The 16,617-nt window shown below is 33.4% G+C and overlaps 3 protein-coding genes across 4 annotated transcripts; 1 reads left to right on the plus strand and 2 right to left on the minus strand.

Moving 5' to 3' along the window:
* Window positions 1–799: 799 nt before the first annotated feature.
* Window positions 800–6,016, minus strand: LOC123319470 (beta-N-acetylhexosaminidase-like). The gene is made up of 3 exons (XM_044906469.1): window positions 5,857–6,016; window positions 1,830–1,996; window positions 800–1,734 (listed from the first exon to the last, which is right to left on the minus strand). The coding sequence occupies exons 1-3, from the start codon at window positions 5,880–5,882 to the stop codon at window positions 1,583–1,585; spliced, it is 345 nt and encodes a 114-aa protein (XP_044762404.1). The 5' UTR covers window positions 5,883–6,016; the 3' UTR covers window positions 800–1,582.
* Window positions 6,017–7,523: 1,507 nt separating this feature from the next.
* Window positions 7,524–8,401, plus strand: LOC123319469 (40S ribosomal protein S13). Its single transcript, XM_044906468.1, has 3 exons — window positions 7,524–7,685; window positions 7,803–7,930; window positions 8,056–8,401. The coding sequence occupies exons 1-3, from the start codon at window positions 7,663–7,665 to the stop codon at window positions 8,358–8,360; spliced, it is 456 nt and encodes a 151-aa protein (XP_044762403.1). The 5' UTR covers window positions 7,524–7,662; the 3' UTR covers window positions 8,361–8,401.
* Window positions 8,402–9,683: 1,282 nt separating this feature from the next.
* LOC123319468 (formin-binding protein 4-like) lies at window positions 9,684–16,377 on the minus strand. 2 transcript variants are annotated; one of them, XM_044906465.1, is made up of 9 exons: window positions 16,218–16,377; window positions 15,890–16,157; window positions 15,549–15,609; window positions 14,533–15,249; window positions 14,185–14,318; window positions 10,465–10,679; window positions 10,325–10,410; window positions 10,097–10,267; window positions 9,684–9,857 (listed from the first exon to the last, which is right to left on the minus strand). In XM_044906465.1, exons 1-9 carry the CDS (start codon window positions 16,300–16,302, stop codon window positions 9,771–9,773), a joined length of 1,824 nt encoding a protein of 607 aa, XP_044762400.1. In that variant the 5' UTR covers window positions 16,303–16,377; the 3' UTR covers window positions 9,684–9,770. The 2 variants fall into 2 exon arrangements, with proteins under 2 accessions (XP_044762400.1, XP_044762402.1); XM_044906467.1 differs by lacking the exons at window positions 9,684–9,857; window positions 10,097–10,267; window positions 10,325–10,410; window positions 10,465–10,679 and adding an exon at window positions 12,905–14,131.
* Between the last annotated feature and the right edge of the window lie 240 nt (window positions 16,378–16,617).

The raw sequence follows: 16,617 nt of genomic DNA on the forward strand, positions 1-16,617 counted from the left end.
GGATAGTGAAGATTGAATAAACCGTATTTAAAATTATGTGCAATTGTTTTTTCCCTCCGTCAAGTAAATAATGGCATTTAACGTACCTACTAATTTAATTTTCGACTATTTTTGAAATAAAGTATTTCTTGTCCACAAACACATATGATGCGGCATGATTTGATAGTGGCGATTGAGTATTTTCGTTAATTTACGATTAAAAATAAAATCATAATAAATGACTGATGATAACGGTCATTTGATGTTTCCAAATTAATTTTTTACGAAATGCGCTAAATTTTATGAGTGATTGAATATTATAAGTTCATAATAATCAAGAATGTAAGTGACATCATTCACAGTCTTTCAAATCTACATGGAATTCTGATTAGCTGGAGGAATTGGCAAGTTCGGCGACATAGACAAGGGCAGCAAACATGTGAGTACTTGCTCTCATAAAAGAGAGATCGACGAAAAAATGCAAAAAACTGTTGTCTCGCCTGCTTGCAACCCTTATTGCAGGCACAGAGTTGTCTCTGGCTACAGTGTTTCGTTCTTGGTGCTTAAATGACTATTTTCCATTTTACCCCTCACTTCAACTGAATTGTTGCCATTATTCAATTTCAGTGATGAACATTTCTTTCATGCTTCACGATATAATGTCCAGCTGTCAATAAAATGACAGCTAAGTGAATTTTTGAAAACGTAACCATACAACTCGATGGAAATTTTTCAACTTGTTAAAAGGTTGCTTTCCATTGAACAGGCCGTTTTTGAAGCTCCAACACTTGGTAAGATGATGAATAATAGAAAGAAAACCTCGAAACTAACTCTTTATTTGCCACCTCTTTTTACAAGTTTGTACCAAGACCGCTCTGATCGAGCAGAAACATATTATTATTATTCAATTAATTGGCATTCACAACAGACTATTCGAAAAATCGTTTTGTCTTCTTATAAAAAAAGCATTACAAAATTAGTCAATTAGTATTCCACATATCTGATATGAACACATTTAGAAACCAGTTTGGTTAGTCAATGAGGTTAAATGGCAGAGCTGGCTTCTCATAGAAGAGATAGACAGAGATTCACCACAATGTACAATCAACGAATCGTAAACCTCCTACAGGACGAAACAACTGTTTTTACATCTTATTGATACTATAAGGTTTCCACAACACACGACTTATTGTACTGAAATGTTTATTGTTGGACCGTACGGGTTGGCACCCCGGAATCGGCTCTCAACATTCAAAGAACCAATTTATCGGTCCAGGGTGCAAACTCATACCATCGAATATCCATTAGTCCAAGAAGTAGTTAAAATTAAGTACATAAACGCACCTCTAAAATTCGACACCCTGGAGATTATTAAAACTGAACTAATTAAAAATATTAACATCAACCATTCCTCAATCCGAGGAAAATTCAAGTGTCCATGTACTAAAATAAATGCAATTTCCTAGAAATAGAGTGGTGAGCATGTTGAAAAACATGTAGGATTTTAAGATAGGGCTGCCAGATGAAAGATTAGTACCCTACTATTATACAACAAAGTAAAACTTAAACACTAAATTTTGGGATTAGGGCAAGGAAGTCCCCCTTATGCCGCTACCTCAGCAGCGTCACCGTTAGATTCTGCTTCCGCTGGAGCTTCTTCGATCTTTGCCTTCTTTTCGGGGACAACATCTTCGGCTTTCGCCTCTTCTTTAGCATCACCTCCTGTCGATTTCCTCTTGATCGCACAGGCTTTATCTAAAAAAAAAAGAGAAAACATATTTCAATAAATAAACTTAAAATCTACTACAAATGTGGTACTCAAAATATGAAAAACGAAATTCTATATTTACCACTTTCGTCATGGCCGTTCTTTTCATCCTCTTTGGCATCCTTGTCATCCTTCTCTTCTGATCCATTTTCAGCTTCACCATTAGCTTCAACGGCCTTCTCCTTCTCAGGAGTGGCTTCTTCGGCCTTGGTTTTCTCAACCTTCTCTTCGACGGTGGTTTCTACCTCTCTGGAAGATAAACAATACCGTTTAGGTGCCGAAAAGAATCAAATCGGAAAAAGTTTTCTAGCTTTCAGAAATGTGACCAAATTTCTTAACTGACTTAGATGTAACAAGCATTTATCAAGACCCCAAGATCAGTTAGCAGGTCATCAGTATCATATTAATTCAAGAAATGTCAGAAGTGTTTCTTTAGACAGGATTACAAGGGAATCAAGCCTATTGCATCACTTCTACTTGATTTGCTTCCTTTCACGTCCACCTACTTATAAAACAGTAAGTTGCTACTTTAAGGAAGCACAATCTTCAACATAATTTTACTGATGTTTACAGCCGCTATTCGAATTTCGAATATTTATTTACACGTCAACATAGTAACTCGTCGATACAGACATTTTTCCATGTTGAAAGCGTTTCTTTAGATAGGTTTATAGAAAAATCCAATCTATTGCATCACTCAACTTTTATCTACTTCTTCACACATCAACATACTTATGGTTCTGTATGCTGTTACTTTGAAGAAGCACTTAATTGAATAATCCTTTCATTATTTTTGTTTGTATAGTTCTTGTGCTGTTGATTACCCAAATACATTACTTATTCCAGAAATGTGTTCATGTTGAAAGTGTTTCTTTAGATAGGTCTATAGAAGAATCCAATCTATTGCATCACTCAACTTTTATTTACTTCTTCACACATCAACATACTTATAGATCGGTATGCTGTTACTTTGAAGAAGCATTTAATTGAATAATCTTTTCATTATTTTTGTTTGTATAGTTCTTGTGCTGTTGGTTACCCAAATACATAACTTATTTCAGAAATGTGTCCATGTTGAAAGTGTTTCTTTAGATAGGTCTATAGAAGAATACAATCTATTGCATCACTCAACTTTAATTTACTTCTTCACACATCAACACACTTATGGATCTGTATGCTGTTACTTTGAAGAAGCACTTAATTCAATAATCCTTTCATTAATTTTGTTCGTATAGCTCTTGTGCCGTTGACTACCATAATACAGTTGAATACTTGTTTCAGAAATGTGTCTATGTTGAAAGCGTTTCTTTAGATAGGTCTATAGAAGAATCCAATCTATTGCATCACTCAACTTTTATCTACTTCTTCACACATCAACATACTTATGGATCTGTATGCTGTTACTTTGAAGAAGCGCATAATACATAATCATTTCATTATTTTTGTTCGAATTAGTATCTGCAACACTTGTTATAATTCTTTAGATATGTATAGCTAATCCAAAATAATATTTGTTTATGAGTTACTTATCTTTGTTTAAAGTATTTCTGTAGTTAGGGTAGAATTTCATCTTTAATCACATGATTGTCAAAATAAACAATATAATATTTACGTTTTCTGGTCTTCATTATAAAAGTGACATGTCATAAAATAAATTAAAAAAAATTTACACACAGTGTAAACATAGACGTGTAAGTTTCTACACACACCATTATACTTATTGACTGTACTCATTGAAGACTGTTGTTTGAAAATAAATTATATTCTTCTGAGAGATTCGAAATCATTGAAAAAAATCGTATAATTTTGGTCCAAGTCATGATTCGCGAAAAAAAATTTGTCTAATTTTTCCAAAGTACCAAATAAGTTTTTCTTTCTATAAACTCTCGTAAAACTGGGTCACCCAACTTCATTTATTTCCAAAACTCGCAGACAGATACTGAAATCATTAATTTCAAAGTCAAATATGGAAATGAGGTTGAAAACGATATCGAGCAGCCTTCTCCAAAATTCGAAACAATGAATTGTTTAAAATCAAGAGCGACTTCGATAAAACTAATTATTGTCGGTCGGTTATGCTCCGTTTCTAGAGAACAACCTCGTTCGATTCAACGAACTTCTGAAAAGTATGTCCTACTCCGTTCCGAATTTATTTTAGACAAATTCACGTATGTAATTTCGGTTTATGCTCCGAAAGGTTTCTGAATAAATGGAAGATCCACAATTGTACTTTCTTTCACACGCCACTGATGATGCAGACAACGTAACCGCTCCAAGAATCTGACCTAAGTAGATCCCGTTAAAGGTTATTTTATATGGAAACAGATAACGTCCCAGCTTTGTAACATCGCAACCGCAGCTACTTCGAATGGGTTTTAAGCCTAATATGGAAAATGCTCCAAATTCAACATCATTGTTTATTATTTTTCTTCAGCCTTGAAAATTTCATACAAAAGTTACTTGCACAGCCTTTAAAATATTCAAACTCGAAACGAAATACTCTAGTTTTTCTCTATACAGGCTGTTCAATTCCAGAGCGTGGGCTAGGGACGAGGGGGAAACAGAACTGTACCTAAATACGTGTTTTCTGACTTATTTTCGAAACAGCCGATCCAACAGGTACAGGGGGCAATAGTCCCTTCCTGGCGACCCTTATGATGTTCACATCTTGTAATTCGAAGAGTTGAATTATAAAAATTGTCAGGGATATTTTAAATTAGCATCAGCTTGCAGGAAACCTGCTATGATCGAATAAAAAATTTATTTTCATTGGCCTAAGACGGCCCTGACCATTCATCAAAAGAGTGTCGGATAACGTCAACAACCATCATCGTGCTGGTAAATTCGTAGGAATTTACTGGTTGAAGCAACTGAGAGTTTGCAAGAGGATTGTAGCGAAATAATTCCTCCATTGAGATTAAAACCGTTGGCGAGTTAGTTTAAATTTACAACTTTATCTTTGCTCCTGTGTAAGTGGCCTCAACTTTCGAAACATAGATGGCACTCAGGTCGTTCTAGATGTTTGTTTATTAGTGCAATCACTAATGACAGCAGTGGAGTACTGGAGGAGCCAGCTTAGAAGTACGAAAAACGCCATCGCACTTTGCTGAATTACCTAGTTCATTTCTTTAAGCCCATTGAATGCAATTATCCAGAAGCTCAATTTTTCCCGCACTACATTGAGGAATAATCATTTCTTCTTCATCTCCAATAATCATCAATAATGAACAGACCAAAATCAACGAACTCCAACGTCACACATTATCACTTATTTCTCGTTTATTTTTATATCTAACTCTTACAATAATACCTAAGAAATCAGTTTTGAAAGTATATTAACGAATTGACATGAAAAAGAATTGAATAAACCCCATCCCGAATAAGATAATCTCGAAATTTATTCGAAGAAAACGCAAACTATCATAGAATAACTTGATCCCAATTTAACGGATCGGGCAGGTGTGAGAACGCTAACCTCAAACAAGAGTAAACTTAAACTAACCGGAAACAAGTAGGACTTAACCAACAGGTAATGTTTCAAGCACGAGATACCAATGTTAAATGAAAGTGCAAGAACTTGTGTGTCCTGACAAGCTTCAAATGAATTAACGCAGAGATACAACAACTGAAGTTCAGAAAATCAATATACAAACAGCTCCTGTACATAGAGAATTCATTTCAACTGACACGTGCTACTTATCGATCGTGAATTATTGCTCTAAGAATCAAATAATTAATTAATTTCATAAGTAAATACTAAATGCTTTTTGATGGGATTATAAAATGATATATATTAGAAGAGAAACTTTCACATCACGAAGTTTTATAAACTATAACGGTCAATAAATACACCGGTAGTATTTTCTACACGGTGAAGCGCTGAGCATATAATTAATTCAAAATCACATACGTGTACTACTTAAACTAGAAATAATAAACCAAGAAACGTTCAATTCATATTCAATAAGTCATAAACCACGTTGGCTATTCTAGAAGAATCTACTGAAGACTGACATATTGCTTTGCTATGATGCCGCCAAAAATTGAGTTCCTATTTTTCTTGTAATATTAACGATAAATCTGAGAAAATGGTGATTTGTATTACTCACTTGACTTGGGAATCCTTATCGGCCATTGTAATTGTAGTTTTTGAACTGTTTCAATACAAATTTACAAAAAAAAACTGTTTATTCGAATTGAGAAGCGCGAATGAACTCACTAAAGGCGGCAAGTGGCTGATAGAGAGAGCGTGAAAGCGAAATGGATGAAGGAAGTGAGCGTTACCAGGAAATTTTTTGATTGGTCGAGAGACGGAGCGGTGACTTCATTCGACAATGTCCGGATATATTCGCGCCGGCAATTTTTATCACCTTTATGTTAGTTCTATTTTTAATTATTCCCAATTAGTGGATGGAAATGAAATCTGTATAATAAATACATTTTTACAAATTTTTTACACACTTCAAGACAGTTACCAAGTTTGCAATACTCGATTTACTATTTATTGGATAATACATGCTTGTCTTGACCGGTTATTTAAAAAATTGTTTTTTTTTATCAAAGTTTTCAACAAATATTTCGAACTGATAATAATATGAATTTCCCCTCAACTTTAAACATTTCATTTCGAATTTCTAATTCGATATTTAATGTCGTTGACCTACATTTTGGGAACATGTGTTCTTGAGGTAAATTTTTTTTCATTTTAATGTCACAAAATTTAATTCTTGTTATACCCATTAGTAATGACCTCATCTTTGCTATGTTTAGTACTTTTCTAGACACTTCGTATATTAAGTCAATCAAGAATCCAATATGCTTCCATCATTTTCACCATAAGGTGAAAATGTACATTTTATGTTGAAAATAAAAAGGTTACGGCGATTCCACCATTGTTGCTTGGATCTAATGAAATGAAATGTTTCTGACAAAATGCCATTGTAATATAATCAGCAATAATTTTTAAATGACCAAATTATAATTTTACATAAAAAAATCGTTGCAAAATGTACACATATTCAATAACATGTATAATATATTATATTTGTTGACACTATGAACACACCGAAAGCCATGTTGGTGTTAGGGAAGTATTGAAGTATATATTGTAATATCAATTACCAGTTTCTTTGATTTTCAACAGGTACTGGAAGAACCTCTGTAATTCTCAACATCTTTCTAAATGATATTTGGGTCAATGCGAAAGATCAATATATTAAATATATAAAAATGGAGCACATTCAACTGATTTAATTGCAATGTCACAAAATTTCAAAAAATTAGGGTATAAGTAATAAGCATTATTCAACCTTTTTCCTTAACAGTATTTTTTCTAGGCACTGGGTTTATCAAGATATTAGTAGTACGAGACAATATGTTATAGAAAGACGAATAAAAAGTTACGGTGAATCCGCCATTTTTGCTGAATTTGTGATGTGTTCATTTCTATTCAATGAAACGACTGAATTGAGCAGTTTTTTGAGAAAATGTTCAATATAATCAACGATAGTTTTTGAATGACTAAACCATATTTTTTTTTTTTAAATTCGTTGTATAATGTAGACCTATCAAAGCCAATCACATCGAGAGCCATTTCAGCGATATTAATATGCTGTGGTATCAGTTGTGTTTTTTTTTAAAGATATTTCAATACGAAATGCATAGTTTTGGTAGCGATTATTCTAAAAATAATAATATTTAATTTTATTTCAGTAAATGTGAACCATCGAAGAAAAAGTTACAAGAATAAGAAGAAGATGAAGAAAAAGAAATAAAAATGACAAGCAACCGGAAGTTCTCTCATCCCATGTCCTTTCATCAAGCGTTCGTTGTCAAGTTGAGAATTCGCTAGAGAATATCTGGTTTTGTCGGATAATTTTATTCCATTAGGCGTAAATTTAACTGCAAAATCAAAAATGGGTCGAATGCACGCACCAGGGTATGTATCCGAAATTATTTATATGTGTTTTATAATCGTTTTCATGATTGAACCCATAAGTGCTTTTGAGGTTATGCCTACCACATGTTTCCGAGGGTAATTATTTTTTTATTTTAGAAAGGGTATTTCCCAGTCAGCTCTCCCGTACAGACGTTCCTGTCCAACATGGTTGAAAATTACACCTGAAGAAGTTAAGGAACACATCTACAAACATGGAAAGAAAGGATTGACTCCTTCCCAAATTGGTCAGTAGTTTTATTGTTAATGTTTAATTCTTGAAGCTCTCCATTGCATTGAATGCGATTGTCTTCGGACATGAGTTAAGCAAAGAATGAATGGACGGGTGAGGTTTTGATTTTGATTATTTTAGGTGTTATCTTGAGGGACTCCCTCGGTGTTGCTCAAGTGAGATTCCTCACTGGCAACAAAATCCTTAGGATCATGAAATCCATGGGATTGGCTCCCGATCTACCAGAAGATTTGTACTATTTGATCAAGAAAGCCGTCGCCATCCGTAAACATTTGGAAAGGAACAGGAAGGACAAAGATAGCAAGTTCAGGTTGATCTTAGTAGAGTCGAGGATCCACCGTTTGGCAAGATACTACAAAAGGAAAAGCATTCTTGGACCCAACTGGAAATATGAATCCCAGACTGCTTCAGCTTTGGTATCATAAGATGTATCAGTATGTTAAAAATAAATGAGATAAGTTCTTAATTTTTTTTTTATTTCACTCTGCTATATATAATTGATTTCAACGAATAACCGGTAATTACCGCGATTATTTGTGGTTATGTCCCTTGTGGCTCTTCAGTTGCTAAATTCCAATGATAACTAGTTACTCGCTTGAAATCGACTGGGCTAGCAACTTTTTGAGTTTGTGAAGGGGAAGGTTACATTTCAAATGATGAAGACAAGATTAATTGGACTTAGACCAAGTGTCTTTATATTGTATCATTAAAGAAGTGTTTCTTCAACTCGAAATAACTCTCTGTTTTATAGCTTTACTAAGTTTGGGGATGTATGGATATCTAGTTCGCCTAGACCAGTTCCATGCATAAAAAAAATATTGCATTACCATAGCAACGAACAATAACTCATTAGAAGTCAGTGTGAAGTTTGAGGTCGAAAAAGTAAACCAGAGTTACGCAATAAGTTGAAAGAAAGATGTCCACCAGTCCACCGAAATTGTGAAAATCGAAAAAAATCATATAGTTTATGTCAATTTGGACATGAGAACAATTGCTGCAAAATGGATCCCCAAATGTTTGAATGTTGACCAAAAGCGTGCAAGGGTAGAAGCATCGCGTTCGATCTGTGCTCGATTTGAAAACGATGTAGACTTCTTAAACCGAATTGTTACTATGGATGAGACTTGGGTACATTTCTACGATCCAGAAGCAAAGCAACAATCGATGGAATGGCGACACTCTGGTTCTCCAAGACCTAAGAAGTTACGTGTCCAAAAATCTGTTGGAAAAGTTCTTGCTTCAGTTTTTTGGGATGGCTATGGAGTAATCATGATGAATTTTTTGGATAAGGGTAGAACAATAACCGGAGATTACTATTCGACATTACTGACCACTCTACGGGAAAAAATTTAAGAGGAAATAAGCGGAAAGCTATCCAAGCGTGCTGTGTTTTTGCACACAAATCTCATGTTGCCATACAAAAAATTTGATTTAGGGTTTGAATTACTAGAACACCACCCTTATTCACCAGATTTGGCTCCATCCATAATTTTGATTATTAATTCTCTCTTCAATCTAAAGACATTTACATATTTAATAATTTCAATTTTTGTTTTGAGAAATCCCTTATTTATGATGTTAATGAAAAGTGATATACACTATATTTCATTTCGAAGGAGTTGTTGAATAAAAATTCCGAGTAAAAATTAATAGGGCCCGCCAATGGTGTCTTGTTAAAAACTAAGAAAGTATACCGTAAAAGATTTTTATTAGGAATTTTCATGTTTTGAATGAACAGAAAGAAATCGTTCATATTTACAAATAGTTTATTTTATTCAAAGGATATATACAGGAAATGTACAAATTTTGTCAATCACTAACAATAAAAGAAACTACTAATAATTATTCTGCACACTCTTCCATTTTTCAACCAATTTAGAGACGTCTTTTTTCTTCAAGGATAATCCTTGTCCCAGCTTCATCTGAAATTATAAAAATTTGATAGGAAAAATTCACATACTGAGCGCAGCTTTGTAAAAAATAACATTGACAAAGAAATTGATAACCAACAAAATGTAACTGAAAAAAACCTTTATTGATTAATAACAATAAATTCCCTGAAGACTACTAGCGAATGCAAGCAGAAACAGAATAAGCCAATATTATGGAAATAGCCCAATGAATCTTTCCACAAATTCTACATCATCAATTACTTCATTACCTTTTTCCTTTTCTTCTTTATCGGTTCAATAGTTTCTTCAACTTTTATAGATGCTTCAACTTGTTCAGTTACGTCGGTAGGCGGAGAGGTTTTGGGGGTTTTTTCGATTTCTGCCAATTCAGAATAGAATGTATTGAATGCAGAGTCTATGTCATTATTTCCCTGAGAAATCTGAAATAAACCACAAATCAATAGTGAAGGTTTTCCTTTCTACTCATTATAACTTACCGGTTCCACATAATCAACACCAGGAGGAAGGGGCTGACTATTCGGTGTAACTGTGACTATTTGAGGTTCAGGTATCGATTGAGGTTCTGGAAAAAAAAAACTTGTACTCCTGAAAATTACATCTAGTTTTCTTACTCTACCTGGCTTACTGATTATAGGCGCAGGTGGGGGACTCGGCATATCCTTTGTCGGTAGAATTTCCTCACGTTCTTCAATCGCTGGTTCCTTGATCTCAGGAGGCGGTGGAGTAGTGCAAATATCCATTGCTTCCTCTTGCCTCTCAAAGTCGGTCTGAGGGTATTCCCATTGAGTTTGTCCACTTTCCTGATTCTGATAATAATATCTCTTTTGTAACCTAAAACAGCGTAGAAATTGCAAATGTAGAACGTAAACTTACTTTCGAATTTTCAATATTTTTAACATATTCTTTTGAAGTCATCATCAATCATTTTCCCTCAATTGGATTTGGACTTGTCAAAGGTGAGATGTTCACAGTAAAAATGTTCGAAATCCACTCTTTTTACCCTAATATAAAAAAGTTTAGAACAAAATTGACAATTCTTGCTAACATAAGATCCCATGGCCTAAGCATAACTTGCATCAATATCGATTTCATAAGTGAAAAGCTTGGATGAATACTAGAAACTGTGATTCAAAGTTGAAATTTCCTTTTTAAAATGTATAACTTGCATCAATATCGATTTCATAAATGAAAAGCTTGGATGAATACTAGAAACTGTGATTCAAAGTTGAAATTTCCTTTTTAAAATGCATGTTTTTCAGCAGTGCCATCTACAAGAGGAAAAAAGCATACTTAATTAAACACATTTTAAACAACATCGCTTGGATTAAAACATCAGGATTTTCTAAAATGTTTCTTACAACTCAACATTTGGCCTGTAACAACATTAAATACCGAGGAATCGCTAGAAATATAGTTTTTCTACAATACTTGTCTGAAAAAAAAATTAAGGGGAAAATGATCGATTTTAGAGCACTGGTCGATACAAGTATGATATTCATCCATTTAAATATTCCACTGCAACTATGATATACAAAAATTTTTTACTACCAAAAAAATAAACAAAAATTTAAATTTTTTTGATTTCCAATGTGCATTGAAAAGGTTTTACTGGAAATGAAAGTAGTGAAAAGAAATGGTTATATCCAAAAGCAAGACCCAAGATATCCTGCAACGCCTTATGAAAGATTGCAGCCTTCTTGATCTTGAAAGTTTCAACATGCTGAAGTTTTCTGTCTCGATATTTTTGTTTCAAGGCTGATTCTAATACTATGCTCCTGATTGCCATCATGTAAACAACTTTATTTCAATATAGTCTTGAATAGTCATTATTCTCACAAACCACACCATGACCTATGTGATGTACTTTTAGCTGGAAGTCTTCTGCCAAGTGATGTCACTGTCTTTGAAAAAGTTTCCTTGGATACTGTACCTGTACTTATGTTTAATATTCTACGTGAACTCTTTATATCAGAAAAACATAAGTTATCCTCTTCTGTCTCTCCTTGTAGAACATTCCAGAGACCTGTACATGAGAAGTTGCTTTTGAAAATTATAGATTATAGGATTGAACATTTAAATATATTCTGCACGATAGTTGAACAACACACAACTTCATTTAGATCCATTTAAATGGTAAAAATTCTGAATTCATTCTGCACTATCAAATGATGTAGAAAGAATGAAATATGCATGTTCTTCATGTTCATTTTTAAAAAAATACAGTGCCAAATCTGTAGTGAATTGTCTTCTCTATGATAGTAGATCGGTTCTTAAACTGAGACAATTTTGGCACTGCATTTTCGAATAAAATTCGTCCACTTTTTTTTACAAACCTGTAGCAGCTTCAATTTTACCTGAGTGAGCAGAATAAAATTTATCATTCTATGTTAAAACTTTAACCATAGATTCGCAGAATCCACTCCTCAATTACATTTATTATCACATGGTGCATTTTTCGATTGCTCAAAGATTTATATTCATAGCTAGTGCAATGTGAGACTTCATTCAATAGAGTCATTTATAAGTTGTGAAATTCAGCAAACATACAGGGTGTTTCATTGGTAAATGTACAAACATTAACTATATGATGAGTTAAATCAACTTCATAGGGGAGATACGGGGTGATTTATCAATTAGCCAATGTTATAACTTTTGAATCCACCAGTAAAATCAATTGATATTGACATGAACACTTCCATTGGTCAAACGATTCATCTTTGAACTGACCAAAAAATCAAGGTCTGTATTAGAGAAACATAGGATTTTCAAGCTGATATTCCACACCCTGTATGAAGGAATATTGGAATATTCGAAAAAAAAACAGAAATTCGATGGGAACCAGTAGATTTCAGGGCGAGCTGTAGATGGCGCAGTGGAATGTAAACCCCTTACCAAATTATACACTGAAACTAACGATTTTTTGGCTACACAGTTGATAAAACCTATCAATTACAGGTTTTTTGGACTTCTCAAGGGTAGTTCTACCCATATGTACATTTACCGATGAAACATCCTGAAAAGTTTATTCCATAACATTTTCAAATTATTTTTTCAAAAATTATCTGCTATCAAATTTTGTTTTTTCTTTGAAATTATCAATTCTTGTTTCTTAATTGGGACGTCAGTAATTTTTGATTCCTGAATTAGGTGTTTCGATTTTGTTTTTCATCAACCAACTTTTGATAAAATTGTTTATTTTTAATATAAGTAACACTTTTGATGTCAAATGTGGACTATGGATAGTGGCCTGATAATTGCATTATCAAGAAGCGATAGAAACTTTTTGACCAAACTTGAAACAAACATTCAAGTACTACCATTGAATAACTTTTCAAGGAAAGGAAAAACATTTATTTTTAATTGATCTTGGATTAAAAAAAAGTGATCTTTTAGCGTTTATATCTGGCTGATAAAATTTGCAAGCTATCAGTTGCCTAAAATTTCCAGCCAATCTTGGTATATTCGTATTAATACAGGCTGTTTTCTGACATATAGAAGAACTAATAAAAAAAAACCATTTCACCAAAAATCTATATAAAATTTTCAATTTCTACTTTTCGAAAAATTTTGTTGGGACACCCAATTTATATAATACAAATAGAGAATTGGGGGATGGTGCAATTGTGACAGAAGAGCGACGAAACCTGAAATATAAAGAGTAATCTAGAAACCCGTGCAATGCAGGGTTAGAGACTTGATCAAAAAGAAAAATATTATATATGTTTATGTTTTGTACGTTTATTTTCGCTAGAAATTGAAATAAATTAATATGTATTAACGTTTTACAGCATCATTCTTCAAAGATATTTTTTTTACATGCAAATACAGTTGACAAGTCCACAAGGAATAAAGACTCAATCCTAAATCTCTGCAATAACATTTTCCTGAATGATATGGTGAATAAAATTCACACTTTATTGAATTATTTCACTGTAGGAAAGTGAAGCTGATAATGAGAATTCATCAGAAAACCATTTTAAGCGATGGGAAACTTATCAGAATTGTTATATTATCAAATAAAAGTGTTTATATAAGTTATAAGGTACAAACTTAGGAAAAAAAAGTATTGGTGTCGAACTGTTATATCACAAAAATTTGGTACGGCTTCCCTTTTGCCATTTCTACAGATGAAGACACATAAAGGAGCATTTCTATTTAGAACAAGCTTTTCCTTGTGGACCGAGTTAGGAAAAAAAAAACTGAAAGACTGTCTTACCTGCATCAGAACTCGATCCTGCAGAACTATCGTCTTAACTCCAACATTGATTGGATTTGTGTAAGGTCTAGGAATAGGGTATTTTCTGGAAAAGAAACACAAACAGAACTATGTTCTTACCTATCCCATTGTAAACTCCAACCTTCAGGCGCTGCTTCCCTCTCCAATTTGATCAAATCTTCGCTCGTACCTTTTAACCAATCGTGCAAGTACTCAGGTTTTAGGCTTTCAGCTTTCAATGCTCCGTATAGAGTCTGTAAAATGACAATACCTTTCGAAACATTGAACGAGATGAAACTTCCTCAACAACATTTTGTTGACTGTTTTTAAACCAAGTACTAACCCTAGTTGCAAAAATCGACACCAGGTGGCGCACTATAGAGTCAATTGAAATTTATCAATCAATCAATGTTATATGTTAGAATAATTTCTCTTAGGTTCTCTGGTAAAATATAAATGAACACTAACCTCTATTTGTATCAAAATAATCTGCACCGGCATAACGTCCTTGTTTCCTTCGCATAAAAAAGCGAGTTTCTCATGTAGAACTTCATAAATCTCCACCATTTCCTTTTCATCAATTTCTTCACCATCCTTTTTTTGACTACCATTCTCAGTTTCAGATTTTACGAATTCTACACCTCCTTTGGTGAAATTTGTGTATAAATTTTTCGAAGTTGTCGTGGCAGGTACCGTATCTTCGTTCTCTTTGAATCCTAGACCTTTTCTTTCCGTTTGTACAGTATTAGGCGACGGGGGTTTTGCAACGTTTCTGTTGGGAACGAAATTTACAGCTAACCTACGTTTCCGCTTGAAATTTTTCATATCGAAAGAATTTTCCACCTGAATTTCTTTCTTTGGAATATTTTCCTCAGTTTTGAAGTCATTCACATCCGGAGTTTTCATTATGGGAAATAAGGTACTGTGAGCTTGTGTATTTGGTGCAGGCGTTGACTGATTCGTTTCATCTTCGCTTTCCTGTTCTGAATTGCTATCATAGCCTGCTACCAGAGAAAATCCTGAAATCGGTTTGGGAGGCTTTGAAGTGTTGCCAGGCTGTACTTCTGAAACCTTTTTCGCATCAACATTTCCAAGCTTTTTCAACTCTTCAGCCCTCTTCAAAACAGTTGATAAAATATCTTCCTCTTGATCTAATTTTTTCGGACTTGTTTTTACTGAGTGTTCCTGTTAAATAGGATGAAACAAATATTGAATATTGAAAGAAATCTCATTATTAGAATGTAATATGGAATTTATTTGATTATCATAAGAGCTTCAGAAACTGCGAGTTTTCTGCTTCAAAAAACCTAGATTTAATGAAGAAAAACTCTAGCAGTAATTCATCATCAGCAAATGTTTTCTCAGATTGAAAACTTTAGAGTCATTATAATCTCACTCAATTAGTGAAATTATTCCTTGCTTTCTTTCATCATTGAAAATTTACATGAAGAGAATATAAAAAATTCAGAAAAAACTATACTTGCATCATCATCTTCACTTTCACTGCTGGAACCTGATCCATATGATGTTATGAGCGTAATTTTTCTGAAAATATTGTCTGCGTTACAAATTCACATCATGAAAAACAAGACTGAAAGTAGATCCACCTTCAAAGTGGATCAGTAGAAGGATAGATTGAATACACTGGTTTTGACCTTTCATGAGTTCATGAAAGCTCTGGATGGATACAAAGAACTCAAAAACCTTTGTCCACCAAAACCATAATCCTGCCGAGTTTGAGCTTGGTAGCTTCAAAATTGCTACTTGTAACATGTCTACACAATTGCCTATAGGCTTCACAGAAGCTGACAATAATTTTACTCACTCATCATCAGAATCGTTGTGTAATTTCTTTTTTTTTGGAACCTTTCTTGCTTCAACTTTTGGAATACTGCCATTAGACTTAGGCAATGATTGTGTTTCCGAGATTTTGTAAATCTTGACTTTGTCCTTGAGCTCTGGAAAATTAGGTACTGGGCCATTCACGTTGGATTTTATCACGAAATTTTTGGGTTTTTCCCATGTTACTTCATTGGTATTTATATTCCAATAATATGTAAATCCACTTTTAGAATCAAAACATTCTTTCCACTCTGTAATTGTCAAGATTATAGTTTTGTATGTTAGGAATATTATTGGATTTTTCAACTTACCAATTTCTTCTTTCTTGAGGACATTATTTTTCAGAGGTACTATTTCATTTATCTCATTGAGGAAATCATTCACGGTTGATTCCATTTTTATTCAGTCAGAAATCAAAAATCAAAAAATCATCAACACATGATCAAGATCAATAAACAAATGTCAACACAAACTTGCGAAGAGGTTATTTATAGTCCATAGAGCCATCAATTATTTTTCTTTACATCTCTTTAGAACATTAGTTATATAGGTGATATTCAAAATTACGAGCTCTAATGTCGGTTTTTAAATTAGAGATGACTTTTGTAGCCTATTTGGTTGGATATCAAGAAATATCAGATTTTAATAAATCAGAATCAGAATATCAGAGTCTCAGATACAAATTCAAATCATAGAAAGTATGATTTGTAA

The sequence above is a fragment of the Coccinella septempunctata genome, chromosome 8 (genome assembly GCF_907165205.1).
Source record: "Coccinella septempunctata chromosome 8, icCocSept1.1, whole genome shotgun sequence".
Lineage (NCBI taxonomy): Eukaryota > Metazoa > Arthropoda > Insecta > Coleoptera > Coccinellidae > Coccinella > Coccinella septempunctata.

Coding starts and splice junctions, on each gene's coding strand:
- LOC123319470 (XM_044906469.1), bottom strand. CDS start 5,882: ATGGCCGATAAGGATTCCCAAGTCAA. Junction 1,997..5,856: donor GATAAGGATTCCCAAGTCAA/GTGAGTAATACA, acceptor TTTATCTTCCAG/AGAGGTAGAAACCACCGTCG. Junction 1,735..1,829: donor GAACGGCCATGACGAAAGTG/GTAAATATAGAA, acceptor TTTTTTTTTTAG/ATAAAGCCTGTGCGATCAAG.
- LOC123319468 (XM_044906465.1), bottom strand. CDS start 16,302: ATGGAATCAACCGTGAATGATTTCCTCAATGAGATAAATGAAATAGTA. Junction 16,158..16,217: donor CCTCAAGAAAGAAGAAATTG/GTAAGTTGAAAA, acceptor TGACAATTACAG/AGTGGAAAGAATGTTTTGAT. Junction 10,411..10,464: donor GCCTATAATCAGTAAGCCAG/GTAGAGTAAGAA, acceptor TTTTTTTTCCAG/AACCTCAATCGATACCTGAA.
- LOC123319469 (XM_044906468.1), top strand. CDS start 7,663: ATGGGTCGAATGCACGCACCAGG. Junction 7,686..7,802: donor GGTCGAATGCACGCACCAGG/GTATGTATCCGA, acceptor TTTTTATTTTAG/AAAGGGTATTTCCCAGTCAG. Junction 7,931..8,055: donor ATTGACTCCTTCCCAAATTG/GTCAGTAGTTTT, acceptor TGATTATTTTAG/GTGTTATCTTGAGGGACTCC.